At 38.1% G+C, this 16,273-nt stretch overlaps 1 protein-coding gene across 1 annotated transcript in view; it reads right to left on the bottom strand.

The window, feature by feature from the left end:
* Positions 1 to 1,465: 1,465 nt before the first annotated feature.
* Positions 1,466 to 16,273, bottom strand: part of BCAM (basal cell adhesion molecule (Lutheran blood group)) — a 59,795-nt gene continuing 44,987 nt past the window's right edge. Inside the window, exons 15-16 of the mRNA XM_072427205.1 lie at positions 6,825 to 6,930; positions 1,466 to 5,170 (exon numbers count right to left, since the gene is read on the bottom strand). Of these exons, the coding sequence (XP_072283306.1) occupies positions 5,165 to 5,170; positions 6,825 to 6,930 (112 nt within the window). The 3' untranslated portion in view covers positions 1,466 to 5,164. The remainder of the gene's footprint in view (positions 5,171 to 6,824; positions 6,931 to 16,273) is intronic.

Here is a 16,273-nt window from a genome sequence, read left to right as displayed (position 1 = left end):
GCTCTGGTCCCACTCATTGTAACAGAAGGTCTCTTACTTCTCTATGACACCACACCATTATGAGTCCTCATGCAGAGCACCGGGCTTAACACGCACACCATAATCTCTGTGTAAACACTAATGCATGGCATATGCATGTGTCTGGCCCAGTATCTTACCCCAGTTGGCATTTACTTCATAGCACAAATTCTTTGATAGCACCACTGGAGATAAGGGACAAATGTTCTTCACATCATCCTGAGAAATTTGTACTGATAATTTCTTAAGAATAGAACATACTGTAACAACAGTTTGATCAGAAGATCAAACATCACATGGCAGGACTGGGTGTCTCAGCGCTCCAACAATATCATGTTTTCAATACTTTTTCCCTGTGCCATTCTACTTTATTACACATAGCTTCATTTATGGACAAATTTGTTTTCATTTCTTTTGTTTGTGTGAAATACTTGAGTTGTTACCGACACCTGGTGTAAATTTCATGTCAATAGCCCCATTGGAAATTTTTTTACTGAGAAAAACATTGACGTGTTCAATTCTTACTTCCTCTGCTATATGTATTCATAGAAAACATTGGATGTGTTTTCAAATGCAAATAGTGTAAGTACAAGAATTTATCTAAATAGTCTCCCATAATTGCCTACTCAGAAGGAAGGAAGCACTAGGGACCAATCAGGCTCTTATGTGTGCACATGTGCTCTCAATGAATATGCTTATTGTAGGAGAAACCAAATCGATCGGTAGACTGAGCTCAACTGCTCATAGGTGTGTTGTTTCGTCATTGTCAAATCAATGGCTTGTAAGAGGAAAAAGAAGCTATACTGTAGGGCTCCTCAGAGGTTGGTAAGAGGAGTCACTAAGTGTTGCAGGGAACATTGTAGAAGTTTTGCTTTGATTGGAGTGGCATTCACCAGCATGTATAGTGGAAAGGTAGGTATGTTTGTTCTATCTTCATACAGATGATTTTCTACTCAAACAAGTAAAAATGTAGTAATAAGGAAGGTGATGAAGCTGCACTGTAGCACTAGTTCCTCTTGTTGACCTTCATAATACTGCTTTGTCTTGCAATGATGTGGGGATGAGCTGGAGGAATCACTGAGTGTTGCAAGGCTCATGGGAGACTGTGAAAGATTCCTCTTGGTTAGAGCAGTGTTTGGAGGAACAAATAGCAGAAGTAGGCGTTTAGGAGAAGAAGTAAACATTCTTGTATGGTGCTTTGTGCAGAACATTTTTGACTTCACAAGGTCACCTAAAAAATGGTTTATTAAACTGTATTGGAGTACTAAATACCTGCAATCTGACTTTTAATTCTGGGTAGCTGTACAGCCAGTCTTCAATTGTACAAGCAGGAAATAAGATATGGAAACAAGATACGGTATACATAATGACGGAAAAAGTTGCCATAGCGCATGAAAGTAACGTTTGAATTGTTTGACAGTTTTATAAAAACATAGCAGGTACAAGCTGAAATAAAAGAAACTTTTTAATGACATTAAATTACAAAATGGCTTGTGTAGCAATGATATATGTTATATCATATTTTAGTGACATTGCACTTTTACTTAAATTGTCATTCACTGTTTAGAAGCATCATAGTAAGGGAAACCAAGGTCTGCCATAGCTCAGTTTCTCCAAAGCAGTAAATGGGGAAATATCAGGATGGATGCCTTCATTGCAACCGAAGGCTGGGCTTAAAATTCAAAAATACACTATAACCTTTTGTATACAATAAAAAAAGAGCAAATCCAATCCATTCTTATAGGACACGGTTTTCTGCAAGGAAGATAAAGTACCAATCCCAACTCCAAGATGTTTTGCATAGGATTAATAGTTTATCTCCAATGGTACCCCTTTATGTGTGTGTGTTTCATATAGCCATGCAGGGCAAACTAAAAGCAGTGTTCTCCTCAGCCCCTTTGAGCTGGGCTCACCTCCCGGCACTTTTCAGTAACCGCCCGGCTGTTTTTCGGTGGTTACTGAAAAGTTGGGTCACAATACAGGGGCTGCTGTCTGCATACAATTTCTTCCCACCTGACTCAAAATAATTTCTGGGTTAGGCACTGTAAAGGGGTTGTCCAACATTTCCCTACCAGCACATCCTCAATTTTTTAGATTCAGTCTATAGGAATGCAGTGAAATACAGACACATTCAAGTATAGGCAGGACGTATTGCACCTCTCACAAAACAGGACTAGTGACTTGTGATTGGCCCAGTGCTATCAGCTGGCAGTAGGGAAGGCATCTTTAGCCACATGTAGGCTCAGACAAGTAGATGTGCGGCATACATATGGCTTCCTTTTCTCTGTATCAGCGGGTGACCAAGGAAATGTGAGTATTTGCTGCTGGGTTGCTGGGAAGATACGTTATCTCCATAAGCAGAGGAAAGGGACACAAGAACATAGTATAGAGAGCAAAAATAATGTGCAATGGTCTACAGCAACCAATCATAACCTGAAAGAAGAATTTTTTTAGGCTGCTATTAACTAAACTAGTCCATGGGATTACTACCATAGATATATGTGATATATATAGATTTTGGTGGCTTCGTGCAATAAATTAGGCTTGGCCTACCATCTTCCTTGGGCTCTAGTAGATCATCATTTCTGTGCTTTTAAATGTTTTTAATTATCTATGCTGTGCATCCAGGTGCTTGTTTTCTCCTCTCACAAGCTCTTACCTTTCAGCTCCCAGTGCCTAAAAACATGTTAGACTCACAGTACTGTCTTAAAATTGAGCATCTGTCCAGGGGATTGAGTGAGATAATATGAAGATACATTTAAGACAGGGGTCAGCAACCTTTACTATCAAAAGAGCCATTTTGCCTCCTCTTCCACTAAAGAAAAATAGTCTGGAGCCGCAAAACATAACAGTTTATAAACTTTTAAAAGTTTTAATATTTTTTTAATTTTACCTGTTACAACAAGTGTGCATGTGTAGGCCTACTTTGAAATAAATTAAACACTGAACTATGCCCCTAGAAGCCTCCAGCTTCTAACGTATCATCCTGTTACATTAGAAGCTGGAGGCTTCTAACGTAACAGGGTAGATTTTTTTGATGGGCAGAGTTCTTTATGTTCTGATGATAGCCTAACAATTAAATTTTAGGGGGTGTTAGTCACAGGTGTCCCCCACTTGCACCTACATTTTTGGTTTTGTACATCTGCCCATTACAGAGGAATTGGGGTTCAAAGGAGGGGGATGTCATTGTACACACCCATTTGTACACGCCCCGTGGTAGATTTATTTCACTGGTAGATTTTTTTCATTAGAACACCGGATAGGGAATCCCCCTCCTCCGCAGTGTCTTGGGAGGAAGGGGATCCCCCATCAGAGATCTCCCCGCAGCAGCCGAAGGGAGCCACAACAAGGAGGCTGAAGAGCCGCATGCGGCTCCGGAGCCGCAGGTTGCAGACCCCTGATTTAAGACAATGACTCTATTTAAAATACATTTCATTATTTCTATAACTACACTGTATAATTATATTGTATTTCTGCTGTTCTGCAATAACAAAGTTTTGCGCTTTTTTTTTCATGATTACTAGTCTATTAAGATAGTTTATAGATCTGGTATGGTGTCACAGTACTGTAACCCATCAATAGGTACCTTCAGCCAAACCTGGAACAGCCAATCTCAACCAGTGTTCTGTGGAATCCCAGGGTTTTGCGAGACCAGTGTTTCTCAACCAGGGATCCATGGAACAGTAGGATTCCACAAGAGGTTTCTAGGGTTTTTTTTAAGCAATAAGCAATTTGTTTAAGTGACACCAATGATCTTTTTGATTATCTTTAGGTATGACTTCTTCCCAGTGGTCAGTAATGTAACAATAATGTAAGAGGCATTTTTCCCATTGACCTTAACACTAATGTACTGTGGACATTATAGTAGGGGGTCCCTAAAGACCTGAAGGATTTATCAAGGATCCTCCTGTGTAATAGGAGGAAACATGGCTCTAGAGGCTGCTAGGGGTTTTTCAGACTGTGGCTGATTGATGATGCCTGCATAGTTCTGGAGTCAGCATCACCATCCGTTGCAGGACTCCAGTGATGGTTTATTGGTCTACTGCCATTGTCAACCAATTTATGAAGATTTTTTTCCCACTAACCCCTAATAAATTGGTTTTAACATGGGTTCCAGGAGACCTGAAAATGATCTAGAGAGGTACCTTAGGGGCAAAAAAGTTTGGAAAGGCTATGTTAATACCTCTGGTATTTTCCAATAAAGACTGTTCTGGTGATTACTAAGGGAGGATTCCCCCTGGTTTTAAGAAATCGCTTCTCAATTCCCCCTGATTGTCCATTAGTAAGGTGCATTGGGGTGTCATTGAGAATGAATGGCACTGCGGCACACCAATAGGTTTCATGTTCATTACCACCATGTGTTGCAGTAATGCGCGTAACACATCAAGAGCTTAGATTTCTCATTGTCCTCTGTTACATATAACTGTGGCTCACACAATAAAACAAACTGTAATGCTGAAGGTGATCACAATCAACCTGGACATCATCTCTCACCAGAAATAAAAAAAAGAAAACAGACAGGATAGGAGGGTCTGACCAGTGTAATGACCATACATTATATACATACAGGCCGGACAGAAGCAGGCCAAGACCAGTGTAACAGTTTAAATCCCACTGCAAGCTGCCACCCCAAGGCATGCTGGGAAAGCAGCTTTAAACAGCAGGACAGTGGAAATCATATAGACACATTTGGAAAAAATAAAAAAAGATCTGGTAAAAAAAAAAACCAAAAATGCAAAAACCAAAGAAAGGAAATAAAACCAACAAAAAATGTAATTATATAAAAACACAAATCTGGCAACAAATAACTGGCAGAGGTCGGTGGCGGGTAATGTGGCGACAGTGACCTCCATTTAAGGCAACACCAGGCTGGGTGGGTGTGGCCAACATCAGACCTTAGTAAGCGAACCCTGAAGTATCAGAAAATCTGAGGACCCGCAGAAGGGCAATGGGTCCAACAATCATATTGGGCTTCCAAGGGATCTTGTGTAAATATATATTGAGTCTTTGCATTCATTTGTCTTCGGCAACTCTGATTCACGAGCAAGAAGTTGTGAAAATCCATAGGCTGAAGAGGTCAGCTGACATACGGGACACGCCAACATGGTGCCATCCATAAAACAGGAAAGCCCAACGACATTGCATGTTAACACTGTAGAGAGAAAAGGACAGAATGAACTAAAGGACTGAGCAGGAGAAATAAAAAATCAATCTAGATGATTGCCATCTGATCACATTATAGTTCTGCATGGAAATTAGAAATGTTTGCTGGACTCAACAGATCCTACTCTCCCTAAAAGTCAATGGCCAGGCTGACATCAAAATAGCTTCGTCATTAGTAAGGAAACATTGGGAAATGGATGTACCTAGTCATACTTGCCTATTCTAAATATACTGATAGAAATACGTAAAGAAACAAGTAGACAGCTGGGGTTTTTTTTAGACAAAATCAAAGTTGTATTAGGTGAAATATATTAAAAAGCATATAACACATTTTAGGTTTAAAGAGTTATTACAGTTTTTAGGTCCATCCCCAGAAGAGTAATGAGGGATGTTGGACCTTCATACTAAACAAAGTTTTTTTATATATATATATATATATATATGTTACTGTTATGTACAGTATATATCGCAGCTCGCAGATCCCCTGAGGAAGCTGTTAGGCGAAACTCATCGGGATAGTCTTTACTGCTTTATGATACACTTCTGATTAAGTCACAGATATTATTGTCTAGCATGTAGGTCCAACACCCCATATTACCCTACTGGGGATTGACCTAAAAACTGTATGTACTCTTCACCCAATACAACTTTGATTTTGCCTAAAAAAAAAAACAGCTGTCCTCATCTTTCTTTACGTATTTTCATTGGTAAGGAAACATCGTAATGCAATTAAGAGGAGAAATTGGACTAAATTGGACTACATGTAGGCTGTTCATTCTGAGTTAAACTCTCCTGCAGCTAAGATCCTTTATGTTTGTTTAATGTACAGTTCATAGGAATTTAATATATCTGATGAGTGCAGTAGATTGTGCCAAAAATATTGAAGGCTGATAATTCTTAGTGTGTGTGACTCATATCACCTACATTGTTCTTGGCTATCTTGAATAAATACAGAACAATGGCATACTATGTTATAGACAAGAAAATAGGGGAGGACATCTGTAGTCCTGTCCTGATGCCATCCTAGGACTGGAAGTATGTTACTGTCACTTGACAAAAAAACAAAAATGCAGTGTTGTTTGAATTTGCCATAGTTTAGTTCAAGTTCTGTTAAGATGTAATGAGCCAAAAAACTGATTTCAGAATATTGAATGCAAACCACTTGGCAAGGTAATCAACAACAACTGTGAGCTGTTCAATCATACACAGCAAGAGGCCACTGCCCAGTGGGTACATGAACCACAGGGTCATGCTGATGGTTGCTAATATTGAATATAATGCCTGTTATTGGGGTATACAGCTGGCAGCATTCCTATTGGTTGATAGGAACACTACCCAATGTATACCTTGACTATTGGCTTACAAGTTAATGCTTACTGAGTGGGTTCACCATTGTTAATGTGGAAAGTGAATTACAACTGCCTGATGTGTGCTAAAACCAGTAAAGTAATCTCAATGGTGTGATTTTTAGATAGTTTTAGTGATATTCACTATAACATTCATGCAACAAAGGGAGGACCCTCAATGACAATTGCACATTTGGCTATGTCAACCCAATCTTTAAATACAGCTTTATTTTTTCATATGCCAAAAAAAAAAGTTTCATATAATTAAAAAAAAAAAACAAAAAAGAAAATTCTAACCTCTGCAGCTGTACCGCCTCCTCCTCCCCCCAGCAGTCCACGCTGGTCGTTCCGTTTTTCAGACTTTAATTCCACAGCAAGCTCAGCGGACGCAGGATCCTGGGCTCTGCAAAGGAAAAGAAAGGTAAAAAATATTACAGGGGCATCACCAGAAATACCCAAGAGGTCCAGATAAGAATGGAAAGTGGTGGGCGGCATGAGAGGTGATGATTGTGTCCAGCCATGAGCCTATTACCTGCTACAGATAGCTAAGACTGCCTGATAAAAGACAAAGCAATGCCTAACAAAGGTCAGACCTCATTCTCATCCTCTTGGAATGTCCATTAGAGAATTATAGAATATAATTTAGAGCTCAAGCAAAATACTAAATATGAGGATGAAACACATATATGGAAGCTGTAATACCCTAAAGGATTTGCATTTTGCCCATTCAGTCCCTCCATCAGGAGGGACACTTTTACTTACAGTCCCCTCATGCCCCAGACACACACATATACCTTGTAACTAGGAAAGGTAGAAGAACACACCAATGATCTCTCTGTTAAGCTGCATACACACTTGCAATTATAGTGGTTGAAAAGGATCTTTCACAAGCTTTTCCAACGACTAACCACTGAACGATGCTGTACATACAGCACCGTTCTGCTCTATGCAGAGGGGAGAGGGTAAGCGAAGGAACGGCTCTTCCTCTTCACTAGCATTACTATCGTTTGTCATTCATCGTCTGTGGATCCGCCAGGGCGGTCATACAGGCGATGAACGGCGCGCGCTGTACACACTTCAGATACTCGTCCGATATCGGCCCTGAGCCAATTATCGGGCGAGAACCAATGGAAGTGTGTATGTAGCTTTACTCTATACTCCTATCAGCATGCTCCACAAACCTACCTAACTTCTTGTGCTGCTTTTACGTCCCTCATCTTAACTTTCCTGTACAGATTTTTTGTAAGCTTCAGATACAATATTGAGGTGTTAAAAACTCTGTGCCCTACTGGTAAAGGTCACCCTTTCCGTGCATCCTGGCAATCTCATCTATCTGGTTCTGCAAATAGCAATCAGGCATCCTGCGTTTACACGCGCTAACAGAAAACATACTGACAGGAGGTAAGAGAAAAGATGACCTCATCAGTCATAGTCAAGGGAGGTGACCTAGATATGATACTTAAATGATGTTAAGAAAACTCAGGCCACCAGCTTGGCCATGCAGTGTGGTAAGTCTAACTAAATATCAGGACTAAATAAAAATCCTTTGTCAGGTAATGCAGCAACCGGAGCTCCAACTACTCCCTATGTTAACCTTTAACCATTCATACTCTATCCACAACTTTTTAAATACTTTAAAGAAGTTTATGTCTTGCTCCCCTCATCTCCAATTCCACAAACACAGCCTCTCACATATTTTAGACCAGCTACATTTTTAGCAGCTTCCAACAATTTGGGAAGATCAAAAACTTTTCTCATTCTTTGAACAGCTGGGAGGTATGCCATTGCCAGCTGGCAAAAAACATCAAAATAATTTTGGTCATGTCTGTATGTGTGACCTATAAATGATTTGTTATAAACCACCCACCCTATACTTTTAGTTTCAATAAGACTAAATTATGAGTTTTAATAATGACATCTCAATAAAAAAACTTTCCAAGCTTCCTTTGACAAATACAGTTTACGGACAAAGCTTTGTTCATCAGATCTGTGAAGGTTCTCATTTATTAAGATCATTGTATATCTAGTTATAGTTAGTCATACTTAACTGGACTTGTTCTTGTAATGTCACAGTTTTACAAGTTGCTTCATCAGGTCTGATGAGATGATGTAGTGTTTTAGAAAGTTGCAAAATGCTTTAACATTACAAAACAAGCCCTGGAATGTGACTATCTCTTTGATATTTGTTCATTACAGTTACATGTAAACACTTGGCCATAACACCTTTAGAAACTTGTCCCATTCCAAAATCAAGGGCGCTAACATGGAACTTCCCTTTTGGGAATCAAGTGTTCAATAGGGTTGACAGGCTCTATGCAGGCTACTAGTTTACCAACCCAGTTTTATGGAGCCTGTTTGGAGTAGAGACAACCATGCTGGAATAGAAAAGGGCCTTTCCCAAACTTGTTTCACAAAATTGGAATGGTAGGCAGAAACGCCTACCATTTTTAATGTATCCATACAAAGAATTTCTCTTATTTGCTCCCTCAAGATCAGCTCTTCTCAATCTTTTTAACATGGGGGAACCCTTGAAAAAACTTCTTAGGGCAACATTTTTTATCCACAACTTACAGAACATTAGTTTGGTAGGAAGAATGCCTCTTATATTTCTGGCCAATGGGAAGAATGTCATCCTTACAGATAGCCAAAAAGATTATTGGTGTCGGTTAAACTGACAGGTACTGAGAGATACAAATTGCTGAAGGAACACTGAAAAACACTGCTCTAGGCCCTCCATCAGCCTTTTTCTTCTGCCTTTTAGTACTGACAAATCCCCACAATGGGCCATAGGCAGCAAAGAAAGAGTGTTCTGAATGAGGATAGATGAAGTTACTATTTAAATATGGGAACATTACAACATTTGTTTTGGGTTAGGCAACGTACACACGTCAGATGATACTCGTACGATTATCGCTTCAGGGCTGGTATCAGAAGAGAATCTAACGTGTGTACAGTGGCCGTCCAACGTCATTCATGGATACGTCCTGGTGGATCCAGGAATGACGAATGAACACAATGCAAATGAAGGGGAGAGAGTGCAGCGGGGAGCCAGTCACTCGTTCTTCCCCCTCCCCTTTCCATTAAGCAGAACGGCACTGAATGTACAGCATCTTTTGTTGTTGGAAAGGATTGTGAAAGATCCTTTCCAATGACAATTATTGCACGTGTATACATAGCCTAAGCTTGTTGTTTATAAAACATATTTAGCATGAGGTTGAGATTCACATATACACAAGTGAATTAGTCAGAAGAGTATCTTCTCTTTTTTAGTGGTTCAATATGACAATTTTACAAAAACTGACACAAAAACATTCTAGTTTCCTTTTAAGAGAATATTCACTCAGGGTCAGTTAGCCACATCCTTGCACTTGATAGATAATATAATGCCAGGGCTCTGATGTAGTTGAGCATAATAGCAAAGCACTGGATCACAGTGAAAAGGCTCAACTAGTTTCCTGAAAGGATGTTTAAAAGGTCCCAGCAAACAATATCTGAACCCTTCGAGGAAGCAGTGGACATAACAAGATTGGCGCTTGACTAATTATACAATGGTGAGCATGTGCTAATCTGTGATTAGTCATCTGCTGGAAACTATGAAAAACCCTCAGCAAAATAAACATGATCATAAAAAAATAGACCTTCTAAACATTACGGGGCTTTTTTAGATTGCAGCTGCACTAACATTTTGGATAACTGGATCTTTTAAAAAAGTACTGTTTAAATCTGTATCTGTAAGATGTTTATATGTGTTTGTCCCTAGATAACATAAAATGGTTTTGTGTATAAAACTATAAACTGACATCACAAACATGCCTGATGCATATGACAGAATTTGTCAGGGCTGTAAATTTGGCAGCCAGAAAGAATAGCATAAATCAAGCATATGTAACCATAAATGATATACCTAAATTAAAACTGTTCAGTTTTTTTTTAATACATCAGTTGTATTCTTTCAAATGCAACCGATATAAGTACTTGAAATTGATGTGTGTAGCCTTTTGCTTTCCCCTTAAACAGCAGCTCCCATACTTAGGAAGGGGAGGCGAGACTGGGAACCAGATCTGCTCCATATAAATATGGTGACAGGTTGCATTCTGACAGGAGGAGAAAACTTGGGATGAGTTTTCTAATCAGCATGTTGGTGGTGGAGAGGAGACTGCATCTCTTCTGCAATTTATAACTGGAAGGCCTCATTGATAGGCATGTACAGAACAGACATTTGGTTCATGCCCTAAATTCCTATTCTTTAAATGAATAGCAAGTGACCTGTTTCACACAGCTCGTTAACATTCATAGCATTAAGGCAGCCCATTAATTGTGACTATTCATGGATCACAAAATGCACATCTAAACAAACTGTAAACCAATTGGTACCCTTTGACACTTAGTATACAGCCCTCAGGGCCCTGCAGTCTGAAGTCAATGTTTTGAAATAATCTTCATTCTCTGACCATCTTTTCTAGAATGTCACCAGTTCCTGACCATCTATTTTAAAATGTTAGCACTCACTGTAAAAATCTCTTCTCTTGTAAAAAAAAAAAGGCCAATGGGCCTGATTTATCAAAGCTCTCCAAGAACCTAGGAACCTGGAAAAAATAAACTATAATGGATGAACATGGGTGATCCAGCAAACCTGGAATATATTTCTTAAAAATCATTAGCTATTACTTGGTAAATTTTTCAATTATTGACCAGATTCAGTACAGGTTTGCTGGAACACCCAGATTCCTCCATGATAGTCTATCTTCTCCAGCCTTGGAGAGCTTTAAAAAAATCAGACCTAATGTCTGTAATCTCTGAGCATTTTCTATAGCACTACATTGATTCATTTTTTGTAGTCTTTTGGTGATTACTTAAGGTTATATCAAATAGGTTGACCACCACTACCCTGGTCCATGATAATAAAAGGTGATCATTGTAAAAATCCAAGTCTGTGTGATAGTTTGTACCAATCCATCACTTTTGCTGAACAGCTTGGTGTGGGGGTATATGTAAAGACAATTAAAAATTAATGCATGTAGAACAAAAATTGAATTTTTAGCCAAAACATCATAACAGGGATTACCAAAAAAAGTTACATCCCAGTACATTCAAAGCAAAAATAACTATCACATTTTATTTGTTGCTGTCCTGTAGCAGAAAGATGTTTTTAGGTTCGGTCTTGTAAATATTTAGGTACTTCTTTTTAGATTCATTTGGCTTGGGACTCTTTCACGTTGAAAAAGACGGAAGAAAATATTCTCTAAGGGGTGTAAAGTCTTTGTGGCTGCAAATTGTTATGAAAGTATTTAAACTTCCTGAGTTATTTTCAACTTTCCAGAGACTAAGAAACTCTTTCATTGCTAGTGTAAGATTTGTGAAGCAGTGAATGTTATTTTGTTCACAACTTTTAGAATGGAAGCTAAATTTTAGTCTAAGAAAAACAATTTTAGATAGATTAGATAACAACATTGTAATGCTATTTGTGATGCTCTTTTCTTTCTTTTCCATCCTACCTATCACTAGTAATAGGTGAACAGCTTCCACAAACTTGGAATGTATAAAACCTAGGTAAACATACCCATCACAAGCAAGAGAGACAGAACATGAAGTGATGTTTGCATTGACAACCTGTTAGTTGCCAAGGTAAATTGTTTAGGTACAAAGAAGGGAACATTCCTACTGACTGGTGGAAACCAGGGGCAAATCCACTCCTGACAACCCCCGGCCATTGAGAATGCTGTGCACCTTAACATCAGCTATGATCTGATTGTTAGGTGCATTGTTTGTATGCTGAACTCCCATATGTTAATATAAATAGAAAATAACAAAATTTCACATCAAACCAATGATGGGAAATTTAGTAAACGTCATCCATATTTATCACCTGGACAGGAGGTGAAGGGAAATGCAAAGCTTCTCCCTCTAAAATATATCTTGATGTAGTCTAATCTTTTACCCCTTTAGTAAATATCTCAGCCACATATAATGTCAGCAGAAATATTTTATTTAATAACTTCATTAGCATGTTGATGAGGAGGAAGAAGAAAAAACAAGGGAAGTATAAACATATTAAACTTCAGCTTTATTAAAGATGTCCATGACATCTGTGAAAATCAGATTTGATTACCCTTGAATATAATTTCGATTTTGCTAATCATACTGAAGGATAGATGAAAGCTACCATTTACTAAAGAAATCATTCTTCACACTCCCACGAAATGGCACCAATGAATAATAAATGGCCAAGCGACTATACCAAAAGTCCGGTGACTGTAATTAAAATGGAGTAACACTGGACTGAAAGAATTATTTTATTAGTGCTTGGAAAATGTCCAGTTGATGGAGCTTTGTGCAGTGAGGAAAATTAATTCTTAGAAAATTATATAAAGTGGTGAAATATCTTTTCCTTGGCAATGTAGTGAATTACATTAAATTTAATTAGACATTGGCTAAAATATCCTACTGCATAATAATAGACAGATTTTTGAAAATAACTATTTGTGCTTAAACTGGCCAGTTAGTTCTATTATTGTCTCCTCTATGAAAATAGGTATATGATACTATGCTAGTATAGTTTCTGCATGTTTCCTCACCTACTACTCACCAAGAGTTTTTACAACTTAACCAAGAAAAAAATGATGCAGTACTAACTTACTTTTTTTATTCATGCTCTGGGGAACAATGGTGGCTGGGTAGTTGGCCTTGCTGTATCATTCCTTGTGAGTGTGAATGTTCTTTGTGGGTTTTCCCCTATAAACCCAAAACATACTGGCTGGATAGCTGCCATCTGACTAAACCATGCCTAATTTTTCCAAGTTATTGGATCTGATCAGTTTATTATTTACATGAGGAGAGTTTTACATGAGGAGAAGATTTGGGGCCTGACCAACCTGGCCCCGTAAAAAACAAAAACCACTATAGAATCAAACTAGTTGGTCCATTGACTATAGAAAATCATAAATATAGGTACTGTACCTGCAATAGGTATTGCCATGATAATCTACTGGCTCTAATACATTTTTGAGTCACTGACCATTAGCAAGCATACAGATGTGACTGGTTGCAAGCATGTTTTATTAAAGTAACTCGGAAAGTATATTAAGGACAATACACAAAAAGCTCAACAACAATACTTACTATTTTTTTTATTTTTTCCACCATAGGTTTCCTTTTATTATATATATATATATATATATATATATATATATATGATCCAAGTCCTCATTTATGAGGTGACACTAATGTTTGACTCTCAGCTCAGTTATTAACCTTATCAGGTAGCTTGACACATGCCTTGCTCTGCAGATTTCAACAGCTGAGTATTAGGAATGATATAATAGATTACTTTCTCCAGTCCTCCTGACATCAGTGAGGAAACAAGCTTTTTTTGATTAACTATTCAAACTCAATACATAAGGCAATAGTTATTTTTGGACTTCCTTTATGTACCTAGACTGAAGTTCATGTTCTTGTTTTATGGTAGCCAGAGAACAGAATCCTATCATCTCAGTTTGGAAAGGTAAGGTCACAAAAAAATCAATGATTGCTTATATTTCACAACTGATTACACATTTTAGATTTTTGCAACTTACTGAAAAACTTTACAATGGATTACAATTGCAGTGCTACATTTTGTATTTGGGAAACTTTAGGAGGTATTATAATTCATGGAGAAAATGCTTCTAGAACACAGAGAAAAGCAAACGGAGGAAACAGCTGTTAGATGTGGATAGTACTGTATTACATCACACTGCAGAACATTTTTAGTTCCCAGAACTTTCCAATGTCCCCAAATATGTGCTACTGCTTTAGAGCATACAGCAGATAGAGCGTGGGAACCCTGCATCCTTATATGGATATAACTTCTTAATGTAGACCTATCATCCCAAATTTAATGCTAGACTATTTTAAAATGGTAAAAATGTGCTTCTTAAAAAAGTTACATACTTCTATTTTTGTTATCTTTGCATTCCTTTCTCTTTCCCTTTCTCATCACAGCAAGGATCCTTGATTGGTGATCCTGCGGCCTCCTGGGATGATTACATCATATATCCCCAGAAGCTGCAGTATATACCAGATGATGTGACTTTCAGTCTTACTTTCTGCATATACATGATCATCACATAAACAATTTTCAGGAATATACAGAAAAAGAAGAGAACAAATAAACTAGACACTCTATTTACCCTGACTGCAGAAACAAAAGCCTGTTCATGGATCTGACCAACATAGATAAGAACAATAACAAAGAGCAATCATTATCAGAATAGCTCTGTTAGCAAAAGAAGTCAAATCTTGGGGAAATCCAAAAGTCCTGCATCTAAGAACACTAATCTTTATAGACCCTATTTTGACCCCTGAATTTAAGTCCCTATCAGGCTATACAACCCACAAATGGCATCCTTCTAGCTGCCCTGGAGCAATTTGTCCTGCCTATCATTTACAGTACTCCAGAGGGATGGCCGCTCCATCTATACAATCAGGTGCTTCAGCAAGATAAAGACCAATGACATAAGCTTAAGTCTATATGAAAATCAGGGTCTAAAAAAAGCAATCTACAAAACTACATAGCAGAGTTGAAAGTGAAAGATAAAAAGATGTTAATAAAAAGACTGATTTTTAGATTACCATTGAGGGCCCATTTAAACTGTTAAGTTGTACTAATATATGTTAGTACTATTATATGTTAGTATCATGCACAAAATGTGTGTTGGTGTCTGCGAATAAGTTGGGGTTTTTAACAGAACCTAAACAACTTTACCAATGCAAATGAACTTGCATTTCCATTTTTTGGTGCACTAGGCAATCAATTTAACTGAATAGCCTGCATTGATATGTGTGTGTGAGCCCACAAAACCACCATAATGAACTGCGGCAAAAAATAATGATATTCCAGAAAGCAAAGTTGGGTAAAACTCAGAACATGATAGACAGGAATATTAATCCTTTATCAGGTAAACCAACTCCCTTATATGTATTTCCTCTGTGTGTTTGGCTGTTTGTCTGGAGTTCAGCTTTAAACAATTTATTTGATCTTTAAATAAACCAATGGAAATGTGGCTGTTTTTAACACATGAGCCAAAGAATGGCAACTTTAGGAGGGGATATGCCACATCACAAGTCTTCTGTGGTTTTAGGAAAAAACAGCTAAACACTTAATTATAGTATTGAGTTCTTGCTCTGGGAGACGTAACACCTTTTTCCCCCAAAATAGAGTAAACAAATATATAAAATTACACAGCTACATTTATTAGATGCATGTAAAAAGGAAAGGAAGCAGCCAATGGCAAAAAAAAATCAGTTTCTAGAAGTAACTGCACTTTTTTATATCATTGCAATCTTCACACTCTCTTACTAAACAAACCAATACTGTATGTGCAACCTTATTTGGGGGTGTATAACATCACATCAGGTTTAGCCAATTAAAAACATGATAAGTTCCATTAATGTCCTAATGAAAAGACACAGATGTAACAGAAAGCAACTAATAGTATATTACACAGAAACTGCTTTAAAAAGTTATGGGAAACACTGATGTAATCAACTCCCTTTTGACTTGGAACTCAACGGAATCACAAAGTATTATTTGCCTTTACACCCGAGATCCAGGCTCCACCACCATCATCAGCTCATTACATCTCTCAGATACCTCGAAGGTGGGATATCTGCTCCCAAACCCTGCCCACCTGCTGCAGCCATTATAAAACTGTCAAACTGTCAATGGAAGCAGAGGCGATCTCTTGTACCTGGGGAACTGAGGGGGA

Source organism: Pyxicephalus adspersus, chromosome 11, assembly GCF_032062135.1.
Source record: "Pyxicephalus adspersus chromosome 11, UCB_Pads_2.0, whole genome shotgun sequence".
Taxonomy (NCBI): Eukaryota; Metazoa; Chordata; class Amphibia; order Anura; family Pyxicephalidae; genus Pyxicephalus; species Pyxicephalus adspersus.
Note: the sequence above shows the minus strand (reverse complement) of the source record. Positions and strands in the feature narration are given on the sequence as shown.